The sequence below is a fragment of the Drosophila navojoa genome, chromosome 2 (assembly GCF_054131105.1).
Source record: "Drosophila navojoa isolate 15081-1374.11 chromosome 2, UAZ_NAV_1.0, whole genome shotgun sequence".
Classification (NCBI taxonomy): Eukaryota; Metazoa; Arthropoda; class Insecta; order Diptera; family Drosophilidae; genus Drosophila; species Drosophila navojoa.
In genome coordinates this window covers 317,075-344,564 of record NC_142890.1, presented here as the reverse complement: position 1 = coordinate 344,564, position 27,490 = coordinate 317,075, and the positions used below count along the sequence as shown (strand labels likewise).

Here is a 27,490-nt window from a genome sequence, read left to right as displayed (position 1 = left end):
ACCTACCCAGTATAAAACTGTCGTTCATCCCTAGCTAGTATACATTTATTTCGTGGTACTCGTTGCAAAAGTTGGACGCAACTGCGCGTCACCAGCGCAGTAAAAGTAATTATTTTTAATTTGTGCCTAAACTAAGTATTTTATTATAGAAATACATTTGAGATAGGTAAGTTGTGCTCTTTCGCATATAGTAAATTATTGAATTTAATATTTTTACGTTGAATATAATTAATGTGATAACTAAAATATTGCTGCCTCAGCACGCGTGAAAAAATTTCCCAGTTTTTTTCACTTCTAAGTTTTGTATGCGTCTGCATTTTTGATGTGGCTTGACATTTGTAAACAAATGTCTATTCGCATCCAGCTTGCTTGCAAAAAAAAAAAAAAAAAAAAATGTAACTTAAACTGATTTTCGCATCTTTGAATTTTTTCATCAGCACACACACAAAGCAGATACAGAAAATTCTATTGATTTCTACGCTCGTCCAAGATGGCGGACGACGAGCAATTCAGTTTGTGCTGGAACAATTTCAACACAAATCTGTCTGCTGGGTTCCACGAATCGCTATGTCGTGGGGATCTGGTGGATGTTTCGTTGGCTGCGGAGGGGCAAATCGTGAAGGCGCATCGTTTGGTGCTGTCCGTCTGCTCGCCCTTTTTCCGCAAAATGTTTACGCAAATGCCATCGAATACCCATGCCATCGGTAAGTACCGAAACAAAATAAAAAGTAGAAAACAGAAAACAACTCGGAAGCAGTTGCCAGGCGAGCATATTTCTTACATATTTTCCTAAATTTGCAGTTTTCCTAAATAATGTCAGTCATTCGGCATTGAAGGACCTGATTCAGTTCATGTATTGCGGCGAAGTTAACGTTAAACAGGACGCATTGCCAGCCTTCATAAGCACAGCAGAGTCGCTGCAAATAAAGGGGCTGACAGATGTGAGTATAAATTCATATACCTTAGCTTCATTCGAGAAGAGAACATCAAGCGGTGTTCGCGCGCGCAATACATACAAAGTACACACGCACGCACACACAGTCGAAATTGTCTGTATAAGAGCTGGTTTGACTGTACTCAGTTATAAAACGAAACACGCTACATACCGAACGTGCATGCGGGACAAAGATGGCATGAGTATGCTGCTGTTGGCAGTGTATTTGTTTCGCTCTCTTTGCTAGCTTTAGATAGTATCAATATGCGCGCGTTTTGGTGGTTGTTTGCTATACCCTAACAGAGAGAGAGAGATTGTACTTTTGTCTTAACATATGTAACATAGTAGATAGCAGAAGTGTACGCGCGTTTTGGTGGTTATTTGCTATACCTATGCAAGAAGAAATAGCATTTGTATTGCAATGTATATGTGTATCTGTATATTTATATTAGTAGGTGCGTTTGGTTTTCTCTGTTGTGTTATTAAAAAGGAGTGTATTATATATATGTCAAATGCTAGAGTATTTAGGCGCGCAGCTCACCCTTGTTCTCTTCTCATGCTGGCCAGCCATATGTAAACTTTGTTGAATTTTCCAGAATGATCCTGCGCCGCAGCCCCCACAGGAACCCACACCCCCACCAGCCGCACCTCATGTACAACAACAGCAACAAATCCCCGCCCAGCGTGTACAACGTCAACAGCCTCGCACCTCTGCCCGGTACAAAATTGAGACCGTTGACGATGTTCTGGGCGATGACAAGGCCACCACACAAATCGTCATCCAGACAACAGCCGCACCACAAGCAACCATCGTACAACAGCCCCAGCAGCAGCAGCAGCACATACAAACTCAGCAGCTGCAGACGGGCACCACAACAACGGCTACGCTGGTGTCGACAAACAAACGCGCGGCTCAACGGGGTAGTCTGATTGGCTCAGGTGCTGTGAAGCGCTCAAAGACATCCAGCACAACCAGCACCGCCGCCGGCAACGTAATTGACCCACTGGAATCGACAACGGACACGTCTGCGAATGCTCCAACTAGCACACAGCAGATGGGAACTCAACAGATAACCGTGCAGACAACTGTGGTGGCCGCCGACACGAAAGTGCATCAGGTGCGCCAGCAGCAGCAGCAACAACAACAGCAGCAACAGGCGGCCGCTCAAGAGGAAGCTGAATATATTGATCTCCCAATGGAATTGCCCACAAAGTCAGAGCCGGACTATAGCGAAGAGCATGCCGAGGTAGCGGGCGATGGCGATACGCCCTACGTAGAGGATGATGCCTACGGCGACATGCGCTATGACGACAGCTATTTCACCGAGAACGAAGATGCAGGCAATCAAACCGGTGGCAACACAGGCACCAGCATCGCAGCCACCACGTCAAAGGCCGTTGTCAAGCAGCAGTCGCAGAGCTACAGTGACTCTTCGTTTGTCGACACCGGCGCGGATCAAGGCAACACAGAGGCTCAAGGTTGGTTGACATTTTGACTATGGCCCGATCCAGTCATCGACTGTTGATGGGCTGTCATTAGACATAGATAAAGTATTTAATGACCAGGCAGTCGGACTTGTGACTTGCACACAGATTTCCTTTACTTAATTGGCAAAACATCATTTGTAACTGTTTTTCAAATTGTCCATGTGTGGGCTTCCAATTCAGCGTGCAGCTCACAATTCGACTTTTGCCTTATGGCTATAAAAGAGCCCTTAAATCTGCTTCAATCATACGCTGCGATATCATCGGCGCCTCATCACCATTCAATGCATATTTAAGAGCTGTTTTATCAGCCATTTTAGTTGAGATAAGATTAGCTACGGCTAGGCTGCTGCTCTATTTTCCCGAAAAGAGTTTGCGGCCGAGCGGCAGACCGAGGCAAAGTCACTTTGCTAAGGTAGCTGCTCTCGCGTTTGTGATTCGTTTTAGCCGCGAAGGTAAGTAGAGTGAAAAATATATGTAAAATCTGATGCGAGCTGAACCTCCCGGCTGTCGATGAGTGTATCACAGGACTGGAAGATCTTGGAACTTATGCGCTTGAACTCCATTGGAGCTGTAAACAAAGGTACTCTATTATTACAGGTAATTTTATATTGTTAGATTTGTACTATTTTGCATTTCATTAACGTTCTTAGCTAGGACCGAAACTGGCACTGAAAATATATGGCCATAGTTAACGGATTTCGATGTGGCGTTGCCACCTGAAGGAAAATGCCAAGAGCGTCGTTGGTGGTGGTTGTTTTGCTTGTTAAAATAAGATGTTGCTTTGAATAGCCGCAGCAACATAAAAGCTTGCTGACGGTTATTCGAGCAACGGCATTGATTGCCGAGTCTTAGAATTTGTGCGGCTAATCGATTTGCGGTAGCGAAAAAATGTAAATGGAGGAGAATTTATATGGAGCGTTTTCTCAATTAATACGCGAAAGCTGGGCAGATTGAGTTTGTTGTGTTCGTTCATGGCATAGATTTTCAAAACAAATTGACCGCTTGGAGCTGCCAACGTATTCGTTTGTTATATTAAAACTGCTGATGACATACTTTTTCGTGGAACTGCCGCCAATGATTATGACAACTATTTGGAATGGGGGGAAATGCTTTTGGATTTTCTGCGTGAGAGTTGAAGTGCGTTAGCAGCATAATTGATGAAACTGAGCACCGGGCTCGCGTGGTTATTGGTTTCAGTTATAATACAAAAGACCGGTACGTACAAGTTTATAATAAAGCTAAATTGATGTATATTCATTTTGTTTAATATTTCGAAATAAATTGAATTGAGATTGGATAGTGAGTGTTGCCAGACCTTTTTCTTTTAATGACCATTTTATGCTAGTGCAACTCTGTGCTCACCAGAGGTGGCAACGCCAGAGAGATGCTTCGGAAGACCAAGCTAAATACATATTTTCGTTGGTTCGTTAATTATTTTCATTTTACTATACGTGCGTAGATATACAATAATCTACGATTGTTTCTCTTATTGAATGTGCATTAACAGCAGTCCAACGATAAGTGAAAAGTGTTGAAAGTGTTTTCTTTCTGTGAAATTAGAACCAAGCTTGTGTGCATGCCTTCTGTGAAATAACTGTGAATCTGTGCTGTAATAAAATATGTATTATTTTCTGTTGTCAGCTTTGTTGTGACTCGCCGTAAGTTGGATTGCTCCTAAACCGCCTTTCCATATACTCAGTAGCATCTTGTTAAATATTTGCTTACAAATAATTATGTGTATGTGCTGGGTGGTTGTTGTTCTCTGCTATAATAAAATGCTTAATGCGAAAACTGTTTTATGTGCGTTGTTTTATTTAATGTAGCGTCTAAGCGTAAATTGTAACTCCTATATTTATTGCACTAAGCTCTAAGGCAGACCTTTAACTCACACTCTTCTACAATTCTTGTTCACCCTTTGTATTTATATTTTGTATACGCGTTAATGCAGCTGGCAAAATCAAATTTATACGCAGCCAAAAGAAGAACGCGCAGCTAGTCTACAAGGATTACATCTACAACAAGAAGTTAACCCAGGCGAACGGCCAGACCACATGGAGGTGTGCAGATGTGCTCAAGCTGCGCTGCAAGGCGGTCGTCATCACAAAGAACGGAGAGTTCGTTGACGCTCGACGTCAGCACAACCACGAATCCCATGCGAGTCGCATAGGACAGAGGCAGCTGTACAATGTGGAGGAGGAGTTGGACGAGTACATTGAGATATGCACATCGAACCCAAAGATATCGCAGTACTTGAGCAGCAGCAACATAAGCATCATGACCGCCAAGGATGGCAAGGAGTGCAAGCTGTACGTGCCCGCCTCGGAGGCAACAGAGATCGAGATGCAAGCGTTAGTCGACGCTGCTGACGACGAGGAGGATGAGATGATCGAGCAGGTCGTCGAGCTGAAGCCCATGCAGAAAGTGAAGCTACAGCAAATGCTAAACTTAACCAAAACATAAAGCAAATTAACCTTTAAATTAAATTATACTATATCAAATGTCTCTTCAATAAAAGTCAATCTAAAATAACCCAAAAACTAGTTATCTCACTAATTTGATGTATATAGCATATACACCATGAAGTCTCGACCTTTATATATCATTGCTAATTACCTATTTGTAACTCCCTCCTTTGCAGATGGCAGCGAACTGCTCTTCATTGAGAGCCCCTGGTCGACGCCGTGCCTGGTCCTCAATGGCTTCATGTACAATTGCCACAGCAGGAAGAATAGCAAGGAGTACTGGCGCTGCCACAACTATTCCAAGAAGGTGCACGAGCAGCGCTGTCGCTCCCGCTGCGTCCTCGAAAACGGCAAGCTAAAGAGTATAACCGGAGGGCTGCACAATCATGCGCCGCACACCGAGAAGATTGAGAAGATAATTCAACGCAATCGTCTGGCCGCTGTCAGCACCACGTCGCGTACGAAGCTGAGTCGCGTGCCTTGCATAACCCAGTACCAGGTGGAGCAGCCTAAGCAAGAGCTCTTGATACAGCAGCCGCAGCCGCTCCGCTTTCTGTCCACGGACGTGCAGCTAACCGATCGTGACCTAATGCACGCCTCACTCATGCTCATGCAGGACTAGGCAGAGGCGGCCATGGCTTTTAGTTTATATCGAGTGCAATTTAGTTTCTAAGCATGATTTCAAATAAAGCCCAACATGTAGACTCTTAGTTCAAGATTTATAATCTCTCTCTGTGATCTCCAGTAGTAAGTGCCTAACTATAATCAATGTTACCCAATGAACTCACATCTTGCCACTATTTTACAGAGCTGAGCTACAATTATCGCGGTCAGCTGGTCTACGAGGCTCACACATACAGCTGCCACTCCAGGAATGTGCCACGGTGCATGGCCTTTTGGCGTTGCAGCTTCCACAAGAAACTGGGCTGCAAGGCTGCGCTGACTACCAAGAGGAAAGCAATCACTGGGCTGCGCGGCAGCCACAATCATGCTGCACCACAGCCACTAAAAACGTTCATACCCAGAGTTTACACGCCATAGAGATTGTGTAATAGTAATTGCCTTTAAAAGTTTGTGGACTAATTTAAAGATTTATCCCTTTCTTTAGATTCTCGCAATGGCTACTTTTTGATAATTTCTACGATCAAGGAATTCTGTCTTCTACTTTAATACGACGAATACAATGCTGGACATTTATGCATAGAGCTTATTAAGCATATACTTATTAAGGCATACATATTGTAATTGTAATTGAGTTTAATAATCCTTCGATTAGCTAATATAATACTTACGATTCTTACAGAGACTGTCCTACGAATTGTCAGACCATTTCGAATGCATGAGAACTTGATAAAAGACTTGAAACTGGATACTATCTATTGAATTTACTATGCTCGTACTTAATAAAAACTTTTTCTATATAAACTTTGTCATATAATCCTACTTTAACTATAGATAGACTGTAAATTCATATCCATTCCCAAACATAATTCTAAACTAAAAACTCGTCTCTTGCAGAATACACCTACACACACAGAACACGAACTCCGAATGCGAGCAACACCTTTGCAGTACGTCGTGATCCTCAGCGTGTGCCCGTGCCGCGTGTAAGCATCAAGCAATTGCTGCCGGAAGCAAGAGCTGTTAAGCGACGGCCAACAACTATAAGCTTGAGTATAAGTCCCGTTAAATCCATTGCCCATGTTGTGGAGCCCGTGAGAGCCAAATTGAACTTAAGCAATCCGGAGAACATCTTACGTACCTCTAGCAATCAACACAATTTTGTATTTGTGGGCGTGCCCCGTATGAAGGGCAAATGTGTGACATGCCTGAAGAAGGGCAAATCCGATCTGCAACGTCTGAGCACTTGCTGTGACAGCTGTCCAGGCAGCAACTGGATGTGCGAGCCGTGCTTTGAGGAGCTCCATTAGCATTAGCAATCGACTATATATACTAAAAACAATTTCAATATATTAATATTTGATTCGATGCGGAAGCTATTACTATATACTTAGCAGGCAATCGGATGCTACTTTACTTTATTATTTACGTTTTTACATTCAGACATATTTTCAACTATGGCTAATTAATTTCATAACTTTTACGTTCTATTACTATTTAGATTTAAATAAGCTGATTATGATCTTTGAATAAAATATATTTCTCGATTTGAATCTCAACTGTTGTCTTGAGCTAACATTGCACAAAATATATATTTATAGATTCTGATATTGGCTTATCCTAATTCTTATTCTCAGCTCGTATAAATAGGATTTATAAAATATAGACACATATTTTTTCATGTAGAAATCGGATTCCCATAAATTTCGTGCGAGTTAGGATTGGCTGGCAGTTTTTCGTTGTTTGGCACGTTCGCAGTGTCGCCGGCAGATCTGATGATTGTGTGGGCCGTGCAGCACCTCCAGAATCTCTCCCTTGGTGCGGACGCGTGCGCGACACTTGGTGGTGGAACGCGTGGCACAGATCCATTTGGTGCCGCGACTGTTCTCCATGAACTTCACATAGCTGTGGCCGCCATAGTTCAGTTTGATGGACTTCCTCTGGCCCTTGGTGTAGTAGAAGACAGCCGCTGCAAGAGACGGAGAACGATAGAGAGTGTGTGTATGGACATAGAGAAGCAGGTGGGGTTTATACATTGGATGTGTAGATTATACATGTATATCGAATCACTCGGTTGCTGTTGAAGCCTTAGCTAAGTTTATTAAAATTGCGTTTACTCGAATAATGTGTATATGCACTATAGAAGCTTGAATGTAATAATAGACATTTTAATTACTACGAACTACAGACACCCTTTTCCTTCTTCCTCTCCTTATGCTTTTGCTTGTGCTCGTCCAGCTCATGCTCACTTCTTGCGACTCAGCACGGGTGCATGCGTATGTCCTCCCACAATGCCCGTCACGTCGGCCACGATCTCCTCGTACTTTAAATGCATGCCCAGGTCGTTGACGTCGATGGTGCCCGCTGCCTCGTCACTCAGCGCTGTGCCCAGCATCGCATCGGTCGACAGCTGCTGCGTGTGGTGAAGGTGCTGCTGTTGTTGCTGTTGGTCGTGCTGCACCTGCACCTGTTGCTGCTGCTGTTGCTGTTGTTCTTGCCTAGATGCGGCTGCTGTGGAATACGTCTTGGCATTCGCATTGCTCTGCTCCTGCGCGGGTTGGATGCGCCTCACTCGCTTCTTCCGTCGCACAATCTCTTCATGCGTGTGGAAGCGATTCAGTGGACACACAATATCGTTGATTGTGAACACTCGGGATCGGCACTTCTGATTCCACCATTGATTGCAGCGCCAGTAGCGCTTCTCCTCGCCCGTGGACAGCTTCAGAGTCTTCTCGAAGATGAATGGCTGGCCGCCATAGATGAGCTGCATGCGACCCCGCGACGTGGCCGAATATATCGCGACGCTGTTCTCTACACATTCAAAAGTAAACAAACAATCAATTAGTTAAACTTATTGCAAATGAACTTAGCCTAGTAATTTAATTAAATAAGTCTTATTCAAGTCGTTTCGCCTCAGGGCGTAAATATATTTTGTTTCTCAGCTTAAACTCTAAAATCTTGCAGCATGCGTGCGATGCGCTTCGAGGGCGGATGGTTGTGCTCCGGCCGGGTCAGGCACACCTTGTAGCTGCCGTTGAGCAGCTTCGTCGTGGACAGCCGAGCATTGCAAGGTGGCAGTCCCGTGCGTCGTATGCGACAGTTCCAATAGGTAGTCGGGCCGTGCTGGTTGTTCTTCGCATACGCGTATTGACTGTAGAGCAGCTGTACGGATTTGCGCTGGCCCCGAATGAAGCGGAGCTTGGGGCACTTGACCAGCGAGCGCTTTCCCTGCGCATTGGTCACCATCTCCACGGTCAGGTAGCCAGAGAGCTCGTCTACAAATGGGAGACAGATAAATACATTAGTGGAAGGCATCAACTGATGTAGTCTTTATCATAAAGCATTTAGTTTTAATCAGCAATAAAATTATATCAAATGAAGGAAAATCAAGTTTTATTTAGTGTCTTCGCCACCTAAGATTAGTTGCCCTTGGCGGTGCGTAGGCCGTCGCATTGTAGATTGCGAGTAAGGCTCAGTTTCCTCATATCTCCTGCTGTCCCCTCCTGCTGCAGCAGATACATGGGCGTGTGCGTGTGTTTCTGGCTGGTCATGTGAATCAGATCGCCCAGGTCGGTGATCCGCGTGTTCAGGCGAGCGCGACACTTGGCCTTGTGGTACATGGAGCACTTCCAGTCCCGCGACTTTTGTCCCTCCCGCAGCTTCTCGTTGGGAGTGTAGGTGTTGCCTTCAAAGAATACCAGATCCGTGCCGCGACTCGATCTCACATACTGGGCCAGATTGACAGGAGGCGTACCTAAAAGCAGCAAGAGAGTGAACATGGTTAAACAAATACTTATATTTAAATGGATAATTTTACTATTATCATAATTATTTAGATTACTGATGGGGCATGAATTTTATTAGTGAAAAGCAGGCGACTCAATTTGCATACGAAAAACGATTTATTATACATGTGTGTGGATGTGTGTGTGTGCGTTTGTATGTGAGAGTGTACTTGCTCAAGTTAACGACGTGCGTTTGTGATTGTGACTGGCGTTACGCAGCTGCAGCTGCCCCGTCAGCTTGTTCTGAATGGCGCGGGCTCGACACTGGCTACGGAAGTTGGAGCACTTCAGATAGCAGCGGTGGCGTTGCTGGTAGCTGATCACAAATCGATATCCATCGATAAGCAGGCAGCCGGGGCGTCCCTTAATGCAGATGCCTCGTCGCCTGGCAGCTGCGTCATGCAAAGGCAAGAAGTGAGCGAAAGAGAATGGATTAGTAAGGCATGATGAGCAGCAGGTGGAAGTTAGTCATAGATAGATCGAGGTCGATATCCAGATAGTCGAGTATTACAATTGAAAATTGTCTCGAGTTATGTATGTATGTACAGAGCAGCTGTTTATTACGGCCTAGTTCGAGACTTGTGTATTTGGTACAGATTGCTGGGATGATTGTGTTTGCGGTGACTAAGCTTGATGCTGCGATTCGAGTTGGTCACGCAGCGCGCCGGGCAGCGCAGCTTCACGTTGCCATTCTTCGCACAGACCCAGTTGATGGTCGTCAGATACTTGCGCTCCACGGTGTACATATGTCCATTGTACAAGAGATTCTGGCCTCCTCGACGATTGGCCACGAGGCGATAGCCACCACTACTGTTGCTGCGTGCCAGCCGAGGATCATCTGCAAATACCAGAAATAATTAGGTGTGGGCTGACAAAGAATTTGCCTCCGAGTACAAAGAATTGAAGTTCGTTTCTTTTAAATTTGAACAAAAATCAGATTTATTTGTGTCTTGCTTTCTATGGGTGATTGTGCTGCCCACGCAGAGCGGATATCTGATTGGATTTGGTTACTACTCTAGCTGTACACTTGATGTATTTGCAGCGCAGCTTCACGCATTCCCAATAGCAGGCGTCCTTGATCCTGCGGTTCAGAGTGAACGGCTTCCCATTGATGGTCAGCAAGTTGTTGCCGCGATTGCTGCGCGTGAAGCAAACGTCCAAATGATCGAAGTTCTCCTTTCGTCCAAGTTTACGTTTCGCCAATGGCAGCTGGATCTTATAGTCCGCTAACGAGTCTGAAAATGGAAAGTTAACAGTTAGCGTTGACTATATTATAGACTACTTCACTGGCCTTAATATGAATCAAAATTCCATCCACTATATTCAATAATTACTTGATTTTATTGATTTCTTTTATATATTTAGGCTTACATCCTTAGATTCTAGACAAACTTAAAGCTATTTTAACAATAACATTGTTGTTGAAATTGTATCTTTTTATTTTAGTTTTGATAATGATATATTTAATATGACCATACCTTACCTTTTAATACATTTATTTTAATGGCTGTAATAATGCGAAGTGTTTATATCGCGGTTATATGGCTTATGAGCATTGGTATTCCGCGATTTTGTAACTTTGAAAACAGTGTGCACTATAATTATTATATTATCAATTTTTATAGTATTCGTATAGAGCATAGTGAGAAGTCCATATACATTAGTATACAACTTCTGATTGGGGTTTTGACTATCATTAACATAAACATATGCAGATTTGATAGCGCTGTGGAGAAAATGCGCAACAAAAACATTAGTAGAAATTTTAATAGCTTAACAGCGGCTACCATAAACATTATTATGGCGCGTAGAAGTATTATAACACAAGGCCCTTTAAATGCAATAGCACCAAAATGTTCATAGCATATTAAATTATTTCAGTTTATACAGAACAGGTTTAAGAGAGAACATAATAGTGGCGCTAAAAACCTACGCACTTTATTACTAGATCGTAATGCAATCTCCATTTCTAAGGGAGCAAGCTGAGATAGTTGCATTTATTTTTAGGGGAGGCTACTAAGCTAACAAGTGTGTAAATTTCATTTTATGAACTTATCGATTATCCACACATTAACAAAGGCAATTCTAAGGTTTCGATTTTAGATCCCTGACAATTTCACAGATGCGATGCCATAATTTGTACACAAACATTGTTTAATTCTACAAACAACACAAACACAAAGATACTACACGTACATACATCCCGTTTGACATCATTATTACACAAGTACTACGCACTCTAGCACTTTTACTCAATCTGCGCATCGTACAACTACATTTTCTGTGCGGGTTTCGACTTGTATATGTTTTTTTTTTTTTTTTTCTAAACAAAGTTACAATTATTTTTTGCAGCAATTACTACAATTCTGTTTTCTCAACTGCGGCGAATCTTGGCGTTGCCACATGGTTTGGCAGCGCTGCCACCATTTCCCGCGCTAAGCAACCCTGTGTAGCATTTTTATTGTTCGTACGGTTGTGTGTGTGTGCTTACAGCAGCTTGCCCAAAAGGCAGACATTTTTTTCAACTTTGTTGAAATGTGAATAATAATTAGAAATAATTTGTATTGTGTTTTAATAAAATACAAATTGTGCATTTGTACTTAATAGTTCGTTTAGTGTATTAACATAATGTGCATTGTTGTTACTAAAATAACACGCACGTCGCGTGCACACAGATACGTTCGCTACGTAAATGTAGGATATCTTTATAAACATATTTATTATAAAATGTTAAATAAAAACTGAAGCGAAACATTTAATGTGTGTGTTGTTTTTTTTATAACTTAAATTATTATTTATTATGTTTATTGTTAAAAATATTTATGACTTCCTAATAATCGTGTACACTTGCAGAAAAGAAAGGCAAGAAAAAGAAATCAAGGGAAAAGGAAACGGATATAACCATAAAATCAAATAAGGATGCACCGATACCACTATTTGCCGGCAGCGATGTGTTTGTGTCGAAAACCGATTTAGCTAAGCTTTTTGTGCCCATTCCGCCGATATACACGTCACGTGTTACCGATCTGGTCATTGGTAAGGACAAGCTAAAGCGCATTGCTCTGGGCGAACAGCAGCCAGAAAAGGAAACGTTCCATGCCATTATAAGTATATAGAGAATAGCCCACATTATTATGTGTATATGAATATGATTTCTGTTCCATTCACAGCCCATGTATGCCAGGTGTTCGCCCGGCGCGGCGAAAAACTGAATGAATCCAATGTCCAGGAGTACATCGATCACAAATTAGCCACGATCAAAGCAAACCTGGCAAACTCAGGCGGTAGCTAGCTCCAAACTGAATGAATCCAATGTCCAGGAGTACATCGATCACAAATTGGCCACGATCAAAGCAAACCAGGCTAACTCAGGCGGTAGCTAGGAGATTCTATTTTTCTCTATATTACACAAGAATTTCTACTTTGTATGTTTAATTGTTATAACTGAAATAAAATGTTGTAGATGAATTTGTTAATACCCTACTATATATCACCCAACCCGTTTGTGATGTATAATCCTTGTCTCTGTATATGTGTGCTCTAACTCTCCAACCCTCTAACATCTGTTCAACATGTTTTCTTTACTTGTAGGTGTAATGCAGTCCATCAAGGCGCTCTTCGAGGACAAAAACACCTGCACCAATATACAATACACTACAACGCAGCGCGGTCGCATAATGCTCATCTACAACGGTTACAGATATGTGGTGAACAGGCAGAGCTTGAAGAACGTGTTCTGGCGCTGCTCGCGCTACGTGAAGCATTGCTGTCGAGCCACCCTGGTGACTTCCAAGGTGAACGACGTCACTTTGCGTATTGCCGGCGCTCCCCACACCCATGACCCAGAGGTGAAGGCTGACGAGTGTAGTTCGCCGGAGCTCACTGTAGAGATTCTTGATGAGCTGTCCGCGCTGCAATAGATTAATATATAATATTTAACACTTATCTTTGTTTAGCCTAAGATATCTATAACTGGAAATAAATGTATTTAGACACATGAAAGTCTTCATGTTCTCGTTTCACTGTCGCACGCATCAGTTAATAGAGCGCATTTACTAATCTACTACACTTTTTATTTTCAGTTGATGTCAAAGTGGAGCTCAGTTCGGAGGCATCAGCGACTCCTACGCCTGTGTTGGAGACCGACGCTTGTGTGGCCGCCTTCGCTGCAGCGTATCTGAGCGACGACGACACCATGGCTATAAGGAAGCCGTATACACTGCCGAAAATACTTGACGGTAAGTTCTATAAGAATATACAGCCCAATCAAAAGACGCCCGGTGCCATACAGGCCACCTGCACCAGCTGCTTCGGCTTGATCTCGGGAACCACCAAGTCGACGGGCAACTTCCTCAGCCATATCAAGCGACGCCACAAGGAGCTGTTGCCGCTCTGCCAGCTCTACTGCCAGGCTAAAAGCAATGTCAGTGGGAGCGGTAGTTTGAATACCAAGCCTGCCATACACAATGCAATGTCCAGTGCCATAGAGCAGCAGCAGCCACCGCCCCCGCCTGTGCCGCAAGCGTATGCCACGAGCACAGCTCATTTGTCCGTGCCCATGCCGTTGGCTATGCCGCTATCCATGCCGGTGACCGTGCAGGCGCCGCAAATGATGGCGCTGATGCATCACCAGCATCACAGGCAACAGCCAGGTGCAGCACTGCCGCAGCTGCAGGCCATCAATCCTGGCCACGGCGCTGTCTACATTAGCAAGGAGTACTAGCCAAGGCTGCGTTGGAAGTCGTTGAGTACCTATACCTAAGTGCAACTTTGTCAAAGTCTTTGATATATACATATATATTTTGTATAAATTGTCAATTAAGTTAATTGTAAATGTAAGTTTTAATTGTAATGCGAAATCAAAGTTAGTTGAGTAAGTTTCTATTTAAATTTAGTTCAAGATGTTTGTATATAATTAGCTTTAGTCTAGATGCAAAGTGAGGATGCTTGTATATAATAAAGTCCACAACACACCTTTCATTTGTATGAGGCTTAATGTTAAAGTTAAGACATAGAGGTACATGTAACCATTAAGTTAACTTCTCTTTTGTATGCAGTTATATATACACCGGCCAGCCAATACAACGAGCCCTCAACCTATCTATTGAGAAATCTAAAATCTGCTTTTAACCTCTCAAAAGTTTTTTCTTCTCAATCTCTTGCAGCTGCAACCTGAGGGCAAAAATATGGTGTAACTGAATGATGGCATCGCCACCTTCAAAGTGAATTTTAAGAATTTAACCAATTGGATGAATGCCATCAAAACCATCAGGGTCCACTCCTGCAAATTACACAAAATCTGTGATTTTATATACAATCAAAGAACAAAATGGGACAATGCCAAAGTTGTTATGTATGCACTGAGACTTCGTCAAAAATCAAGCGGAGTAAAATGGATTTTTATTTGTAGATTTAATGCTTCATTTTCCAAATCGAACCAAACATGTAAGGAGAAATGCAATAAAAATATTTAAACGTCACTGATTCATTTTAATTAAACTTCCCATAGAATTTGAGCTTAAGTCGAAATTAATCAAAAACGAATAATTTGTCATTCCAGGTCGCTCTCGCAGACGCAAGCACAGGGACTACGACGGCACCGCAGTCTTCGTGCCCACCGCTCGCAATCATCCAAAGCTGATAATTGGCCAAAACCAATTCATATCCCACCGAGGCGTCGGCAAGATTGGAACGTGGCGCTGCTCGCAGCACTCAAAGGGATGCAAGGCGCGTGTCTTCACCTTCGCCATGGGCACGGAGATCAAATACCGTTTCTCGTGCGCCGCCCACATACATCGCAATGTTAACACAAAGTCATCCTACTTCAAGAAGAAGCAAATCAAGCAAATCGTCAGCCAGGAATAAGAAATACAAGAAATGTTTAGCCATATTTGAGGTTAATTAGATTTATAGTATGTGCACTATTTTAATTGTGTTGGTCTTGATTGTCTCCCTATTGTCTCTACATTATTTTACCTACATATATTTAAATGTCAAAAATTATACTGCATAGTAAATTTAGATTGTTTAGTGATACAGTAATATGATGCATATAAAGTTAGAAAAATGTACCATTTTTAACATCAAATAAAAAGTTTGAAAAATTAAATTTAAGTAAATTAATTTTAATTGACAATCATAGTGTATTCTCATATACATATATGATTGTAATGAAAATGCCTCAATGCATTTAATTATACACAGAGAGATATTTTCTAGACATTTGCACATACTGAATCAAGTATTATTCAGGTTTCTTCATGTTTTGTAACCTATTTCACTTCCTCCTAGTGGGTATATATGTAAATAAATGTTGGCTATAAAAATAAAATATAGCAACTGCATTGCTTATGCCAAACAGTTAGTCAAATTTGTTGTCTAAACTAAAAGTATGTCTTTTTAATACTTTACATACAAAAAAATAAAAATAATAAATAAAAGAACAATTTCTCAAATAAACATATTTGCATTTAAGTTGAAATTTTTCGCTCCTCGTTAATCTCAGGCACGTGAATGCTTGACGTAAGTATTTAGTTGAACAAGTATTCCAAGGCTCATTCGATAGACTTATCTACGTTCCTTCAAACTTAACCATTTGATCGACTTGATCGGCCCGATTCCAGCCATGAATGCGATCCGCAGCGGTTAGAGAGCTCAGCTTCTTGTGTATAAGCATGCCCGAAGCTTTGGCTGCCTCAATACGCTTCGTGTCGCCCATGTGATTGTGCACATCTACAAGAGAAACATAATAATATAATCAATGAGCCCTCGGCAGTTCCATTTCCATTTAGCACAAACCATTCGTTACATAGAGATCATCGCCGATGGTCTTCAAACGGCTGCGGCACTTCATGGATCGATTCTGAACGCACTCCCAGTACAATATGTCATTACTCTTGCCATAAAACTTCAGATTGGAGCGATAGACGAAGTTGTTGATGGTCAGCAAGGTCCCGCCCTTGCGGCTAATGAGAAACGTCTGTGGGCCGCAATTGTGGACGTGTTGCGTCACTGCAAAGGAAGTAAGAGAGATATGAGTTAAATTATGAAGTTACTCCTATAAATGGCCAGAAAATATAGAGAGTTGTAGATAATTTCTAGAGTTGGTGTATTGCTTACGTGCTAGATATTTAAATTGGAATCTCGGCTTTATTGTCATCAAAGTTTATTACAAAAATGATTTGCTTAAAGAATATTGTATTGCTTTGTGCTTTTGTATAACGAGCAGCTTGCGAATTTGCTCGAAACGTGATTATTAAGTAAAATATATATATATGTGTAATTGCATATAGTGTATAGTGTAAAACATGTATAAATCGAATTTATATAGGTAAGCATCCAGATTTTGTCCCATTTGTTATTTCTTCTTGTTCTGCAGAGCTTTCTGCAGGCGACGTTTTATCCGCTCACGGAAATCGGTTGGATCGACTTCTTCGTTCTGAGCGGGCTTTGGAGTCGAGTTTTCCACTGTTCCTCCGTCAGCTGCAGCTTCACTCAATTCAGCCTCCTCAATTTCATGTATTTCAAAAACTTCGCCCTCCTCCTCTTCATCCGCGTTCTCGTCATTCGTTGAGCTCTTTTGTATAAGTATTTCCACTTTTGCCTCCGGCTTGGGCTCCGCAGGTTTGACAATTCCCTCGCCAGGCATGAATTGGGATGAAGTGACGCTTTTATCGCTGGCCTGCATGAAGTGCACGTGTTCTCCATCGAAGGGAAAGACATTCTTCTGGTCGCATACGACGCGCACTTTGCACTCCTCTCCGTGCTCTCTGAAACAGCACTGGAACACTGAGAATTCGGCCTTGCGGAACGAAAACTTAAACAGATGCCCCTCATAGACCAGTTTTACGCCACCTGCGCAAGAGTAAATTTCTAATTAATATCGACGACTTTCTTTTAATGAAGGCAACAAGTGGACTTACCTTTAGTGGTGGAGGCATATACAGCTGGCCTGCTGGCAGCTTGATTCTCAGTGGCAGCCTTGAGCTTATCGAGCAGTTTGAGTTTCGGCTGGGCATCGTCTACCTTTGTTTTAGGGCGACCGCGTTTACGTGGAGGAATTACCTGTGGAGCGACCGATGTAGATGTGGCTGTGGCTGTAGTTATAACGAGGTGTGATAGAGAAACGAGGTTAAATAAATTCGGCTCAGAATGAAAGCAGCTTAACGAAAATAAAATAAAACACAAGTTTAAAAGTTTGAGTGAATTTATTAAATAATAAAATAAAAAAAAAAAAAAATTATAAATGCGCTGTAAATGTAAATCACAAATTAAGAAGAAGCACTGTACTTGCGTTTCAGGTGTTGCCACCTGCTCGCAATAAAGCACACAGTTGCCACACATGCGGTACAAATGTACCAAAGTTGGTCCAATTCAGATATGTAATCAACTGATTACATTGTAAATAAACTGTAATTATTATTGGTTAGCTGTATATTGGTTAGCTCTATATTGGTTAGCTGTATATGATATATACATATATCAATATCTGTGGAAAAATTAAAAATATGCATGGCATGCCACAAAACTTGGACCAGCCCGTAAGGATTCATATTAAGAAATGTGTTATAAACCATTTTTGTTGAATAATATCAGTTGCTGAGTACATTAAGCATAAATTGCTTCTAAACTTATATCATTTTCGCTACATATTAGCACTTTTAAGTGGCAACGGCGTTGAAGGTAGCGTTGCTGTATCAATACAATTACGAGTCAGCCATCTTGTCAGTATTTCGCCGCATTCTAGTGATTTTTCGCCGCGATTGGCTACGCTTGGTTTTGCTTGCTAATAAATTTTACAAAAACCGTTCTGAAAAGTTCTTATTTAAAATGTGCAAAATAATTAAAGTGTATTTGTGCAGTTGTACTGAATGTGCTACATGTGTAAAATGTGATCAAATGTCAATGCATCGCCGAAACCTGGATGCAGTGCGCTCATTATCTTTTGCGTTCTTCGAGTGTTGTGAGAGTTGTTGAACAACAAATATGTTTTTATTTTGACAAAAATGTCAGTTAATTTGAATTAAACAAGGGACTTAAGCTAAAGGGATAGCAATGGTAAGTGCTCCTACTCTTCTAACTACCATAGATGCTACGAATTGCAATGTAAACTGTTTTAGTCTATCGTATATTTGTCTATATGTATGTATGTATGTATGTATGTATACCCTGAATAAAATATTTGCTGCCTTCAAACGTTGTGTTTTGCTCTAATCTAAGTGATTTTAAGGACACAATCAAGAATCAACTCAGAGGACCCAAACACAAATTTCCCCTTTTTCATATGCCATTGCAGGCGCAATCACCGCCCAGAATGGACAATTCATAGCGGAGCTCCCGAATAGCGTCTGGATAACCAAATACGATTATTTCTTCACGCGCAACCAAAAGCAGGGCTATAACCTGATCTTCAATGGCTACATGTACAAGAAGGAGGCCAGCTTTCGTGCCACCATCAATTGGATCTGCTCCGATGGCAATGGCAAGCGACTCAATGAGAACAAATGCTCCGCCCGTGCCATAACCAAATTCGAGGGGGGCATTAAGCTGGGCAAAAATCGTCATAACCATCCCCCTCGATTCACAGGCAACACTCTGCCCCCTAAGCTCATGACCAAGGAAATGTTATTACAGCAATATTAAAATATATAAATCTCTAATGAAAAAATGCAATATGAATATTAACGCGTTTAGTAGTTTATTTAGTTGTGTACCACTGTACAGTGAAAACTCTAAGCGCACCTGCTATAATCCATTTATCGGCTAAGTCATGCATTCGCAGTATTTTCCCTACTTTTGTTTGCTTCACACCAATTTTAACAGCAATTATTTATTTATTTATTTCTCAAGTATGAAAAAAGTGTAATTTCTCATTTATAATAATTATTATTATTATTATTAATTTGTTGCGGTTGGCTTCTAATAGGGTTTCACTGTGCTCTCTAAGCTAAGACTTCTTATAGTATTTAAGGTATACTAAGCGCTTGCACTAAAAACACGTAATTTGAAATTTATATCATCCCCATACCAAGCAGCAGCCACAGAATCCACATCGCCTACAGCTGATGCATCTGTGAAGTTCAGGCGCACGTCCAACGGCGAGTTTCTGCTCATCGATGGACGGTGCTATAAGAAAACGCGTGCCATGCAATATCGCACCTACTACCATTGCGTGACGCCCAACTGCGCGGCGCACTACGTGCATGTCGAGCTGAGTCGCCGGCCACGCTTGACCAAGTACAATGGGCATGCGACGCACTGCCGCTAGCTCGAACGGATTACAAATACATATGCCTATACAAATATTTAGTTAAGCATAGTCTTAACCTTAGACTAAGCAACTGTAACTGGTTGAAATGAAAAGTTGTAATCGAAAAGCCAAGCCTCGTCTTTTATTTCTGCAGCAGCAGCAGCCGCAGTAGTAGCATCAGCAGTAGCAGCAGCAGCAACTAGATGCAACTCTCTGAATCCATTCTTTGTTTAATTGCAGTCAAGTTCGACTATCCGATCAGCTTGGACGGCGAAGAAGACGATTCGCAGATCGAGTGTCAGAGCCGACGCAACGCTAGCGGAACTGGAGGCAGCACCAGTAGCAGCAGCGGCGAGAACAGCTCGCCCTTTTTTATCGTCAGCAAGTATGGCACCAAGCAGATAATGCTGAAGAATCACACCTTCAACCGGCACATTACCCGCGAGGATGTCACCTACTGGCGGTGCAGCCAGTTTGCGGTTCTGCGCTGTCGTGCCCGGCTCAAGACCAAGCTGGATACACTCACCATTCTCAACAGCGAGCACAACCACGAGGTCATCTCGAAGGCGCGCAAATATGGCTCACTGAAGCGCCAGCGGGCGGAGGCAGCAGCTCGAGCGCACAAGGACGACGTGAAAGTGGAGGAAAACGTTTGAATTAGTTAGTCTTAAGTCAACTGTATATACGTAAAGACACGCTATACATATATATAGTCATATATATGTATATATATATATATATATCGCATACTCTCAATATGTGTTAAATAAATGCCTAGTTAGAGACGTGCTCAATGTGTATATATACTGCCTGCAATTTTTCAATTTTATATATTTGTTCCACTCTATGATCTTTACTAATTGCTTGTACGTTCTCTCTCTCTCCTTCTTACCTTATTGTAGATCCCAACTATTACTCCTACATTACGGGCTTTCGTGGCAGTCGCAAGCTGAAGATCGGCGAGTTCACCTTCACCCGGAATAAAGCGACCGGCTTGAAGACCTATTGGTCCTGTGCACGCGCTGGCGCTCACAAGTGCAAAGCGCGCGTCGTTACCGTGGAGGATCGCGATGTGATTGTCAAGTGCAGCCAGCACAACCATCCGCCATACTAGTCCTGTTTTTAGTCCTTAGCAAAAAGCAATTAAATAAAACGAAAATTCACCTGAAATGCCTGTTAAATTTGACTTAAGCTAAGCCTCGTAATTTGCTAATATCTTTACCAATCCCACTAAACATTCTCCAACTCCCTTCACAGACGATCTGGAGGACATGAGCCGGGGCGAAATCAAACACTCATTGTTATCCTTTGTGCGAGGCCAGCGTGGCTGCAAGCTGTTGGCCTTCAATGGACACAACTATGTGCGGAATCGACGCAGCGGCCTGAAGACCTACTGGATCTGTTCCAAAAAGGTAAGTTCGTAAGAGATAGTTCAATAACGTATCTCTTCAAGCTGTTATTAACACTCAGTTTCTATCGATCACGTAGGGCAGCACCAAGTGCAGCGCACGCGTTGTTACCAATGTGATTGAGGGCGTGCATAAGATTGTGTTGGAGTCCTGTCATCACACCTGCCTGAACTTCGATCGCAAGAAGCGTTTGTCCTTGGTCACTCCCCTGCTCAAGCCGAATCACAAGTCGGCCATTAAGGCAGTTCTTGCATCGGGCTTTGTCAAAACGGAAGCTGAGGAGGATTTGACGCTGGAGCTGCGTTCGCTTAATCTCAGCATTGAGGATCTGCAACAGCTGGAATAGCTAAATAACCTTAGGCTAAGAGAATTTACTAATTAATTCAAAATAAATTGCAGTGCATAAGAAATTTTATGGAGAATATGCCCAATTTATTTCATCTTACATAAATAATATAATAATAACTAATAACTGTAATTGATTAACACTAACATGTCATATTTTGCGTGTCCTTTGCAGTGCAGAATCGCCGTGCTTCAGCTCCCACGCTGCCATGGCCGATGTCCAAGCGCATTCGCCAGGCCAAGCCCATGGATGACATACAATATATCAAGACTCCCGCAGGAAATTGCGTCCTTCACAGCGGCGGGCACCGATACTTGCGCAATGCTGCCTACAAGGATAAGGTCTATTGGAAGTGCAGCAAATGGCGCAAGCAATGCCGAGCTCGCATCATAACCAGCACCACGGGCACTGGACAGATCCGTTACGCCATCAGCGGCATGCACAATCACTAAATTAACTAATTAAAGTATATGAAAGATTTTTATTTAACTGGAGAGATTATTACTGAGAACAGGTAAGGGATTGCTTTAACTTATTTACTTTCTAAATTCTAATTTCTTTTAATTTCCTAATTTATTTCCCATATGTTTTACTTTTAGCCATTGAACGTTTCTATTTTTATTCGTATTTTAAAATGTTTTTTAATTTATGATCTACCAAATATAAGTTACTGAAATCAATGAATCAAATCTTTTACTTTTAGTCATACTGCTGTCTTCGAGCCATTTTTGCTTTTAAGACATCCATTAATCTCTCGCTTTCTTTTTGCAGCGCTTTTTCCGCTGGATCCGAATATTTTGGGTGACTATGGCAACGAGAGCTTTCTGCCCCGATCACGTTCTCGATGTGGATCGCGACGCCAGCAGAATATACGCTGTGGCCTATCCAGCAAGAACCAACTCACTCGCACCCTGGATGATTGGGATCGAGTGCGCTATGAGCACACTCTCAGTGGGGATGTGCTCATCTATGATGATCAGCGTTTTACGCGTCGTTGTTACTACGAGGACACTGTCTATTGGTCATGCAGTCAAAAGCGTCTAAACTGTAAAGTGTATATGATTACCAACAGCAAAAAGCCCACCTACGTCGCCATATCGGGCGTTCATAACCACGCCTAAATTGGAAATATTAATCTATATGAATTTGAATCTCTGATATTCTTAATAAATGTTCGCACAATCCCTAACGTAGCTAGCCTTATGATTATAGCACTTCTCTTATGTTATATATCGTATATTGAGCATGCATACCTTTCATCTCATTTGCTAATGTCTGTTCAATCTTTTGCAGAGATCGCGGTCTTCGGGACGGGCCAGCGAGGACGCACAGTTCTTATTTACAACGATCAGAAGTTTGTCAAGAATCGCAGCTCCGCTTCGCGTACCTATTGGATTTGCTCTCGCAAGGTAAGTGGAACGATTCCTTATTCCACGATATTCACTGAGTGACTGATTGACTGACTGGATGACTGACTGCTAATTTGTGTTGACTAAGACAGTCTCTGACACCCTTTTTTGTATTATGTATTCCCACTATTATGTATTGTATATGACTTTCTTTTCACAGGACGTGACGATATGTCGGGCTCGGGTAGTGACTGCTTTGGACAGCTCAGGGCAGTCGCGAATTATCAAGCGCAATTTCGAACACAATCACAAGCCCAAGTTTCTCCACAGAGGTGTCAGCCTCTCCCATCAGCTGTCCATAATTGAGGGATCTGCGCTGCTGAAGAAGAGCAAGGGCAAGGGCAGTTTGCCGCTGCCGCTGAGTAGCAAATCAGCCTAGACTTAAGCTAGGCTTAAAAATGTTCTGCAACAAATTGTAGTTAGTCGAAGCTAAATAAATAACATTTTGATAGGACTGGCATACCAATTTATTATTATGATGTTCGCAAATAAGTTTTTTGATAAGTGATTTTCCTAGAATTTGTTTCTAATTTATTTTGCTCTTCTCTTGCAGCATTTCACATAGACTTTGCCGACTCGAAGAAGAACGGCGGAAAGCTCTTGGTGATCAATGGCTTTCGATTCTTCCGCAACAAGAAGCGGGGGCATTTGCAGTATTGGAAGTGTCGCAACTACTACAAGGAGCGCTGCCCGGCCATAGCTATTCACGATGAGTCGACGCTCATCCTGCGGCTATGCCATCAGCATCAGCACATGGAGAGTAATGACATTGAGATAAAGCCGCTGCCGTCCATGGCTAAAGAGGAGGAGCCTGAGCGGGTGACTGAGCGGGGGCTGGAGCGGGAACGGGAACAGAAGCAGCAGCTGGATCAAGATCAGGAGCAGCAGACTGAACTCGAGCTGCAGTCGCGTGATATTGCTTCGCCCGAGCTGCTCTCAGCTAGAAGCTTGTCCAGTCGCCCGCCTCCACCGCTCCACGAGTACAAATCGAAGCAAAGCTACGAATTTTAGTTATACTGTTAACTTGCTAGCTCGTAAGGACTTAAGAATCTATGTATTAAAGTACGCAAATATCCGCATAGTTTTTCAATGTGCAAAGGGCATCCAAAACGAGAAGCCCCTTCGTCCACAACTAGCTATAACTAATTGATTGTAAATCTTACTCTTTCTATTTATTTTGCAGTTGTTGCTGCTGCTCCATATAAGCCCAAGGTGCAATTCTCGGTCTCGAAGCGAGGCGGCCAGCTACTCTGGCTGGACGGCCTAAAGTTCTTCAGGAACAACGAGAACCGCTCAAACTTCTTCTGGCGCTGCCATTGGTATTATCGCCACGTACGCTGCCCAGTGCTAATCTGCATGAATAAGTTCGATTCGAGTGACTTTCGACAGATCCACGAGCATTGCCATGTGCGACCGGAGCGCAAGGAGAAGCAGCAGCAGCAACCGTCGAGCAGATGCAAACGCGTTTAGAATCTAATTTAAGTGCTATTTTTTGGCTTGTAAATAAAATGAAAGAAAACAAAAACCAGGCAGAGCTGTAACAGTACTTGGCATTTAGCTAATCAATTATAATAACTCCATTCTCTAATCCAACGCTCACTAATTGCTTTACCGTTAAACATTTCCCTTGCAGTTGTGCTGGCTAACGAGGAGGTGCCCAATCCGGAGGATGTTCTGGTCTTCTTCACACAATCGCTGCGCGGTCGTCCAGCTATAATGGCCAATGGCATACGATTTCTAATAATGAGCGAGAACAAGAAGAAGATTCTGTGGCGCTGCAGCTCGATGGCGACCAAGAAGTTGAAGTGTCCCGCGAGGATAACTATGCTCAAGGAGAATCCACCGAAATTCATCATCAACAAGGCAGAGCACATGCATGCTGAGCTAAAGAGAAATAAGTATAGCTCCAGCAAAGCGCATTCAATGACCCAGGCTCAAGACGCGGCCCAGATCAAGCTGGAGCGCGGGATGGAGGAAGCGGTTAGCTTTGAGCTGCACCAGGAGGAGGTACAGGAGCTGCACGAGCTGACAGACGATGCGATCTAATGATAGAATTTCAAACTGTATAGTTCAGATCGGCTTAACTCTATAAGAATAAGAATAAAGATTAAAAAAGTGTACATTATATGGCAACTATGTCGCATACGAGCCACTGCAGCAGGTGCACCATCTAACTTATATATATCTTTCAGATCTGCCGCATTCCTCTGTATATATCTAAGAACTGCTCTTTTACTCTGTTTCTGAATAAAGTTAGCTTAAGATTTATGGAACTAGAAACTATCTAATAATGTTATATAACCATCTTGATATATTGTTTTTAGATCTGCCCAACTTCTGCTATGTGATCAGCCAGAAGGGTCGCATTCTCCTGCTGCATGAGGGCTTCTACTATGTCAGGGAAAAAGCCATCAACAATAAGACCTATTGGCGCTGCACTCAGTACACGACTATACTCAAGTGTCACGGACGGATACACACTCTGAATGGAAGCATTGTACACTTCTGCAAGCACAATCACAGCCAGGAGCAATACGGACGAAAGATGAAGAACGCAATACATGGGCGCAATTAGGTCAATGGCGGTGCCTATACCACCTTTTACTATCTAAATTTGATCTTTTTCTTTGTATTGTATTCATATACACTGTTTGTTGTCGCGGGCTCTAAGCATCCCTGATCTATTACAGGGTTTATTTAGCAAGACCTATCAATATATTAAGATGTTGTAAATTCGTGATATATTTTGCAAGTCGCATTCTTTCCAGCATATCGCTAAGAGCTATTCCAGACTTTATTTGGTTATAATTTAAGTAATTTATTTTAAAAGTTTCTTCAATATTTTGCATGTTATAAAACGAATAATGTCTCACCCAATATAGAAAAGCTTAAATGTTAAATGGGATTCCCATTCTGTGTTTAAATAGCAGTCAGTATTATAGGACACGTTGTTAAGCAAATATTCTGGCCAGCGCTAATAAGATAGTTATAAAATTGACGGGATTAAAATTATTTTCTAGATACATTTAAAAAATACTAATTGAAAGTTGTTGAGTTCTCTTCATTGGAAAAAGCTGCTGATCCCAAGCCTAACAACCAATCTATATATATTATATTATTATAGTAATATTTTTAAGGTAAACAATTATACTTGTGTTAAAAAACGTACAAGCTTAGTTTAGGTATAAATTTCGTTCGAATCGATTCGCAATGGTTCTTTAGCGCTCACTTTAATATATGTATATACTATATACAAAATGTTCTATACTAATTTATAATATACATTTTCAACTAATTTTTGGAAACTTAATATTAAAAAAAAAAAAATTGTTTAGTAAATAAAGTGGAGAAAAAATGTTTTGGTTAAGTTTTCGATAAAGCTAAAATTTCAGCTCAAATTTTAAAATATACTTGTTATCACTAATTTGATGTTTTGTATGTTTCCCATTGCAGATATCATGCTGTTGGCCAACTTTACGAGCACGCGCAAGAAGAAACGCAAATTGTTGATAGACAAACACGAATTCGTCATGGATCGAAAACTGAAGAGCAGCATCAACTGGCGCTGTGCAAGATATCGCAGCGCCAATTGCAAAGTGAGGGCGACGACGCACGAGCTGAAGAGCGGCCAGGAGGTGTACAGGATCAAATATGCCAATCACTCGCATAGCTGAGCATCGCAGCTATGGGGCTATGAGAGTTGCGATGCACGGATACAGATTAAAGTGATTCCAGTCCTCAATAAAAATAGTTTTACCTTTAATGGACTTAGCTTCTATTCGATTCAGCTTACCAAGTTCTGAGATGTGACTACTTTAGAATCTAGTATCTAGATTATATTTGTTCTATATATATCTAAAAAATAATTCCTAGATATGATCCACCTAAGGTCTGATCAAAAAGAGAAATGATACATTGTAATGACCCATTAAGACTTCACATATATAATTAAGTGTAATCTATGGCAAATCTATTTTATAACGCATATATCGAATTCCCTCTTGTACTAGTTCAGATAGGAAACCGATCCAAGGACTCGCAGCTTCGAGCGCTTGCGGCGTCTACAAAAATCAACTAGTTTAAGATCTGGATCTGTTTCGAAGTATAATAAAAAGATGTTTTTGCAGAAGCCTGAACTAATTGTCGTACCATAGTGCACGTTATGTCTTAGTATCAAACTGTAATGAGCTCTGGTTAACTAATTAAACCACCCTTCTATCTCTCCTTGCAGAACTCGTTCGCAAACAGGGCATCATGATCGTCAAAGGCACCAAGGGCAAGCCGAAGCTGTTGATGGGCGGCTTTGAGTACTTTCGGAACAACAGCCGAGGATCAAAGACGTATTGGCTCTGCGCCCGGAACCGTTATCTGCGCTGTGCGGCTCGCATAATCACTTGCTCCAGCACAGGTGAGCTGGTGGTCAAGAACCAGCAACACAATCATGACCCACAATTTCCGGGCGAGAACAAAAAACAAGCGAATGACACAACGAACAGCTCACAGTAGCAGCGGCAGAGGCAATGGCAGCGCGACAGTTGCAACTGCGTACCAAAGTTTTCCCTTTGTCAATAAAGAATTTTCCATTAGTTGCGCCATATAAAAACATATGTAGGCTCGTACTTCGATATCGCATATGCATATGTATACATATCAGAACTGTGACCAAAAGGTAAACCTCTTGGCATTTGCACAGCTGGGGAGATAAACAATTCTGTTCTATGAAGTAATCCAATGCCGAAGTTATTAAGATTGTAAGTTATATTGCTCCGATGCGATTGGCTAACCGG

The 27,490-nt window shown here is 42.0% G+C and overlaps 7 protein-coding genes and 1 long non-coding RNA gene across 38 annotated transcripts; 1 reads left to right on the top strand and 7 right to left on the bottom strand.

Annotated features, from left to right (window-relative positions):
* The first annotated feature begins 7 nt into the window (after positions 1-7).
* LOC108652466 (modifier of mdg4) lies at positions 8-27,289 on the top strand. 25 transcript variants are annotated; one of them, XM_089265506.1, is made up of 8 exons: positions 8-166; positions 438-704; positions 802-941; positions 1,531-2,413; positions 12,144-12,398; positions 12,461-12,558; positions 12,650-12,715; positions 12,882-12,985. In XM_089265506.1, the coding sequence occupies exons 2-7, from the start codon at positions 491-493 to the stop codon at positions 12,671-12,673; spliced, it is 1,614 nt and encodes a 537-aa protein (XP_089121632.1). In that variant the 5' UTR covers positions 8-166; positions 438-490; the 3' UTR covers positions 12,674-12,715; positions 12,882-12,985. The 25 variants fall into 25 exon arrangements, 22 of the variants coding, with proteins under 22 accessions (XP_089121632.1, XP_017958248.1, XP_017958204.1 ...); XR_016197655.1 differs by lacking the exons at positions 12,144-12,398; positions 12,461-12,558; positions 12,650-12,715; positions 12,882-12,985 and adding exons at positions 13,373-13,528; positions 14,456-14,735; positions 14,851-15,081; XR_016197654.1 differs by lacking the exons at positions 12,144-12,398; positions 12,461-12,558; positions 12,650-12,715; positions 12,882-12,985 and adding exons at positions 13,373-13,528; positions 14,432-14,735; positions 14,851-15,081.
* LOC115563403 (uncharacterized) lies at positions 7,102-7,668 on the bottom strand. The gene is made up of 2 exons (XM_030386286.2): positions 7,540-7,668; positions 7,102-7,474 (listed from the first exon to the last, which is right to left on the bottom strand). The coding sequence occupies exons 1-2, from the start codon at positions 7,559-7,561 to the stop codon at positions 7,221-7,223; spliced, it is 276 nt and encodes a 91-aa protein (XP_030242146.1). The 5' UTR covers positions 7,562-7,668; the 3' UTR covers positions 7,102-7,220.
* On the bottom strand, positions 7,580-8,288 carry LOC108652892 (uncharacterized). The gene has a single exon (XM_018103092.2). The coding sequence runs from the start codon at positions 8,273-8,275 to the stop codon at positions 7,751-7,753; it is 525 nt and encodes a 174-aa protein (XP_017958581.2). The 5' UTR covers positions 8,276-8,288; the 3' UTR covers positions 7,580-7,750.
* On the bottom strand, positions 8,400-8,868 carry pre-mod(mdg4)-W. Its single transcript, XM_089265509.1, has one exon. It carries the CDS (start codon positions 8,818-8,820, stop codon positions 8,449-8,451), a length of 372 nt encoding a protein of 123 aa, XP_089121635.1. The 5' UTR covers positions 8,821-8,868; the 3' UTR covers positions 8,400-8,448.
* Positions 8,882-11,830, bottom strand: LOC108659007 (uncharacterized). Of its 7 annotated transcripts, XM_089265511.1 has the most exons (4): positions 11,487-11,699; positions 10,774-10,885; positions 9,855-10,525; positions 8,882-9,259 (listed from the first exon to the last, which is right to left on the bottom strand). In XM_089265511.1, the coding sequence occupies exons 3-4, from the start codon at positions 10,034-10,036 to the stop codon at positions 9,193-9,195; spliced, it is 249 nt and encodes an 82-aa protein (XP_089121637.1). In that variant the 5' UTR covers positions 10,037-10,525; positions 10,774-10,885; positions 11,487-11,699; the 3' UTR covers positions 8,882-9,192. The 7 variants fall into 7 exon arrangements, 6 of the variants coding, with proteins under 6 accessions (XP_089121637.1, XP_089121636.1, XP_089121639.1 ...); XM_089265510.1 differs by lacking the exon at positions 10,774-10,885 and having other exon boundaries at positions 11,343-11,699; XM_089265513.1 differs by lacking the exon at positions 10,774-10,885.
* LOC149092030 (uncharacterized) lies at positions 12,058-12,730 on the bottom strand. The gene is made up of 2 exons (XR_016197658.1): positions 12,650-12,730; positions 12,058-12,558 (listed from the first exon to the last, which is right to left on the bottom strand). It is a non-coding gene; the product is annotated as an uncharacterized LOC149092030 (long non-coding RNA).
* Positions 15,836-16,321, bottom strand: LOC108652858 (uncharacterized). The gene is made up of 2 exons (XM_018103059.3): positions 16,089-16,321; positions 15,836-16,022 (listed from the first exon to the last, which is right to left on the bottom strand). The coding sequence occupies exons 1-2, from the start codon at positions 16,141-16,143 to the stop codon at positions 15,862-15,864; spliced, it is 216 nt and encodes a 71-aa protein (XP_017958548.2). The 5' UTR covers positions 16,144-16,321; the 3' UTR covers positions 15,836-15,861.
* Positions 16,420-17,404, bottom strand: LOC115563402 (modifier of mdg4). The gene is made up of 2 exons (XM_030386285.2): positions 17,213-17,404; positions 16,420-17,144 (listed from the first exon to the last, which is right to left on the bottom strand). Exon 2 carries the CDS (start codon positions 16,975-16,977, stop codon positions 16,648-16,650), a length of 330 nt encoding a protein of 109 aa, XP_030242145.2. The 5' UTR covers positions 16,978-17,144; positions 17,213-17,404; the 3' UTR covers positions 16,420-16,647.
* Positions 27,290-27,490: the final 201 nt, after the last annotated feature.

Coding starts and splice junctions, on each gene's coding strand:
- LOC108652466 (XM_018102683.3), top strand. CDS start 491: ATGGCGGACGACGAGCAATTCAGTTTGTGCTGGAACAATTTCAACACA. Junction 942..1,530: donor AAATAAAGGGGCTGACAGAT/GTGAGTATAAAT, acceptor TGAATTTTCCAG/AATGATCCTGCGCCGCAGCC. Junction 2,414..13,372: donor AGGCAACACAGAGGCTCAAG/GTTGGTTGACAT, acceptor TTTTATTTTCAG/TTGATGTCAAAGTGGAGCTC.
- LOC115563402 (XM_030386285.2), bottom strand. CDS start 16,977: ATGCAGGCCAGCGATAAAAGCGTCACTTCATCCCAATTCATGCCTGGC.
- LOC115563403 (XM_030386286.2), bottom strand. CDS start 7,561: ATGTATAATCTACACATCCAAT. Junction 7,475..7,539: donor GTATAATCTACACATCCAAT/GTATAAACCCCA, acceptor CGTCTCTTGCAG/CGGCTGTCTTCTACTACACC.
- LOC108652858 (XM_018103059.3), bottom strand. CDS start 16,143: ATGAAGTGCCGCAGCCGTTTGAAGACCATCGGCGATGATCTCTATGTA. Junction 16,023..16,088: donor TGATCTCTATGTAACGAATG/GTTTGTGCTAAA, acceptor TTTCTCTTGTAG/ATGTGCACAATCACATGGGC.
- LOC108652892 (XM_018103092.2), bottom strand. CDS start 8,275: ATGCAGCTCATCTATGGCGGCCAGCCATTCATCTTCGAGAAGACTCTG.
- LOC108659007 (XM_089265510.1), bottom strand. CDS start 10,036: ATGTACACCGTGGAGCGCAAGTATCTGACGACCATCAACTGGGTCTGT. Junction 9,260..9,854: donor CACAAGTCTCGAACTAGGCC/GTAATAAACAGC, acceptor TGCTGCTTTTAG/GTACGCCTCCTGTCAATCTG.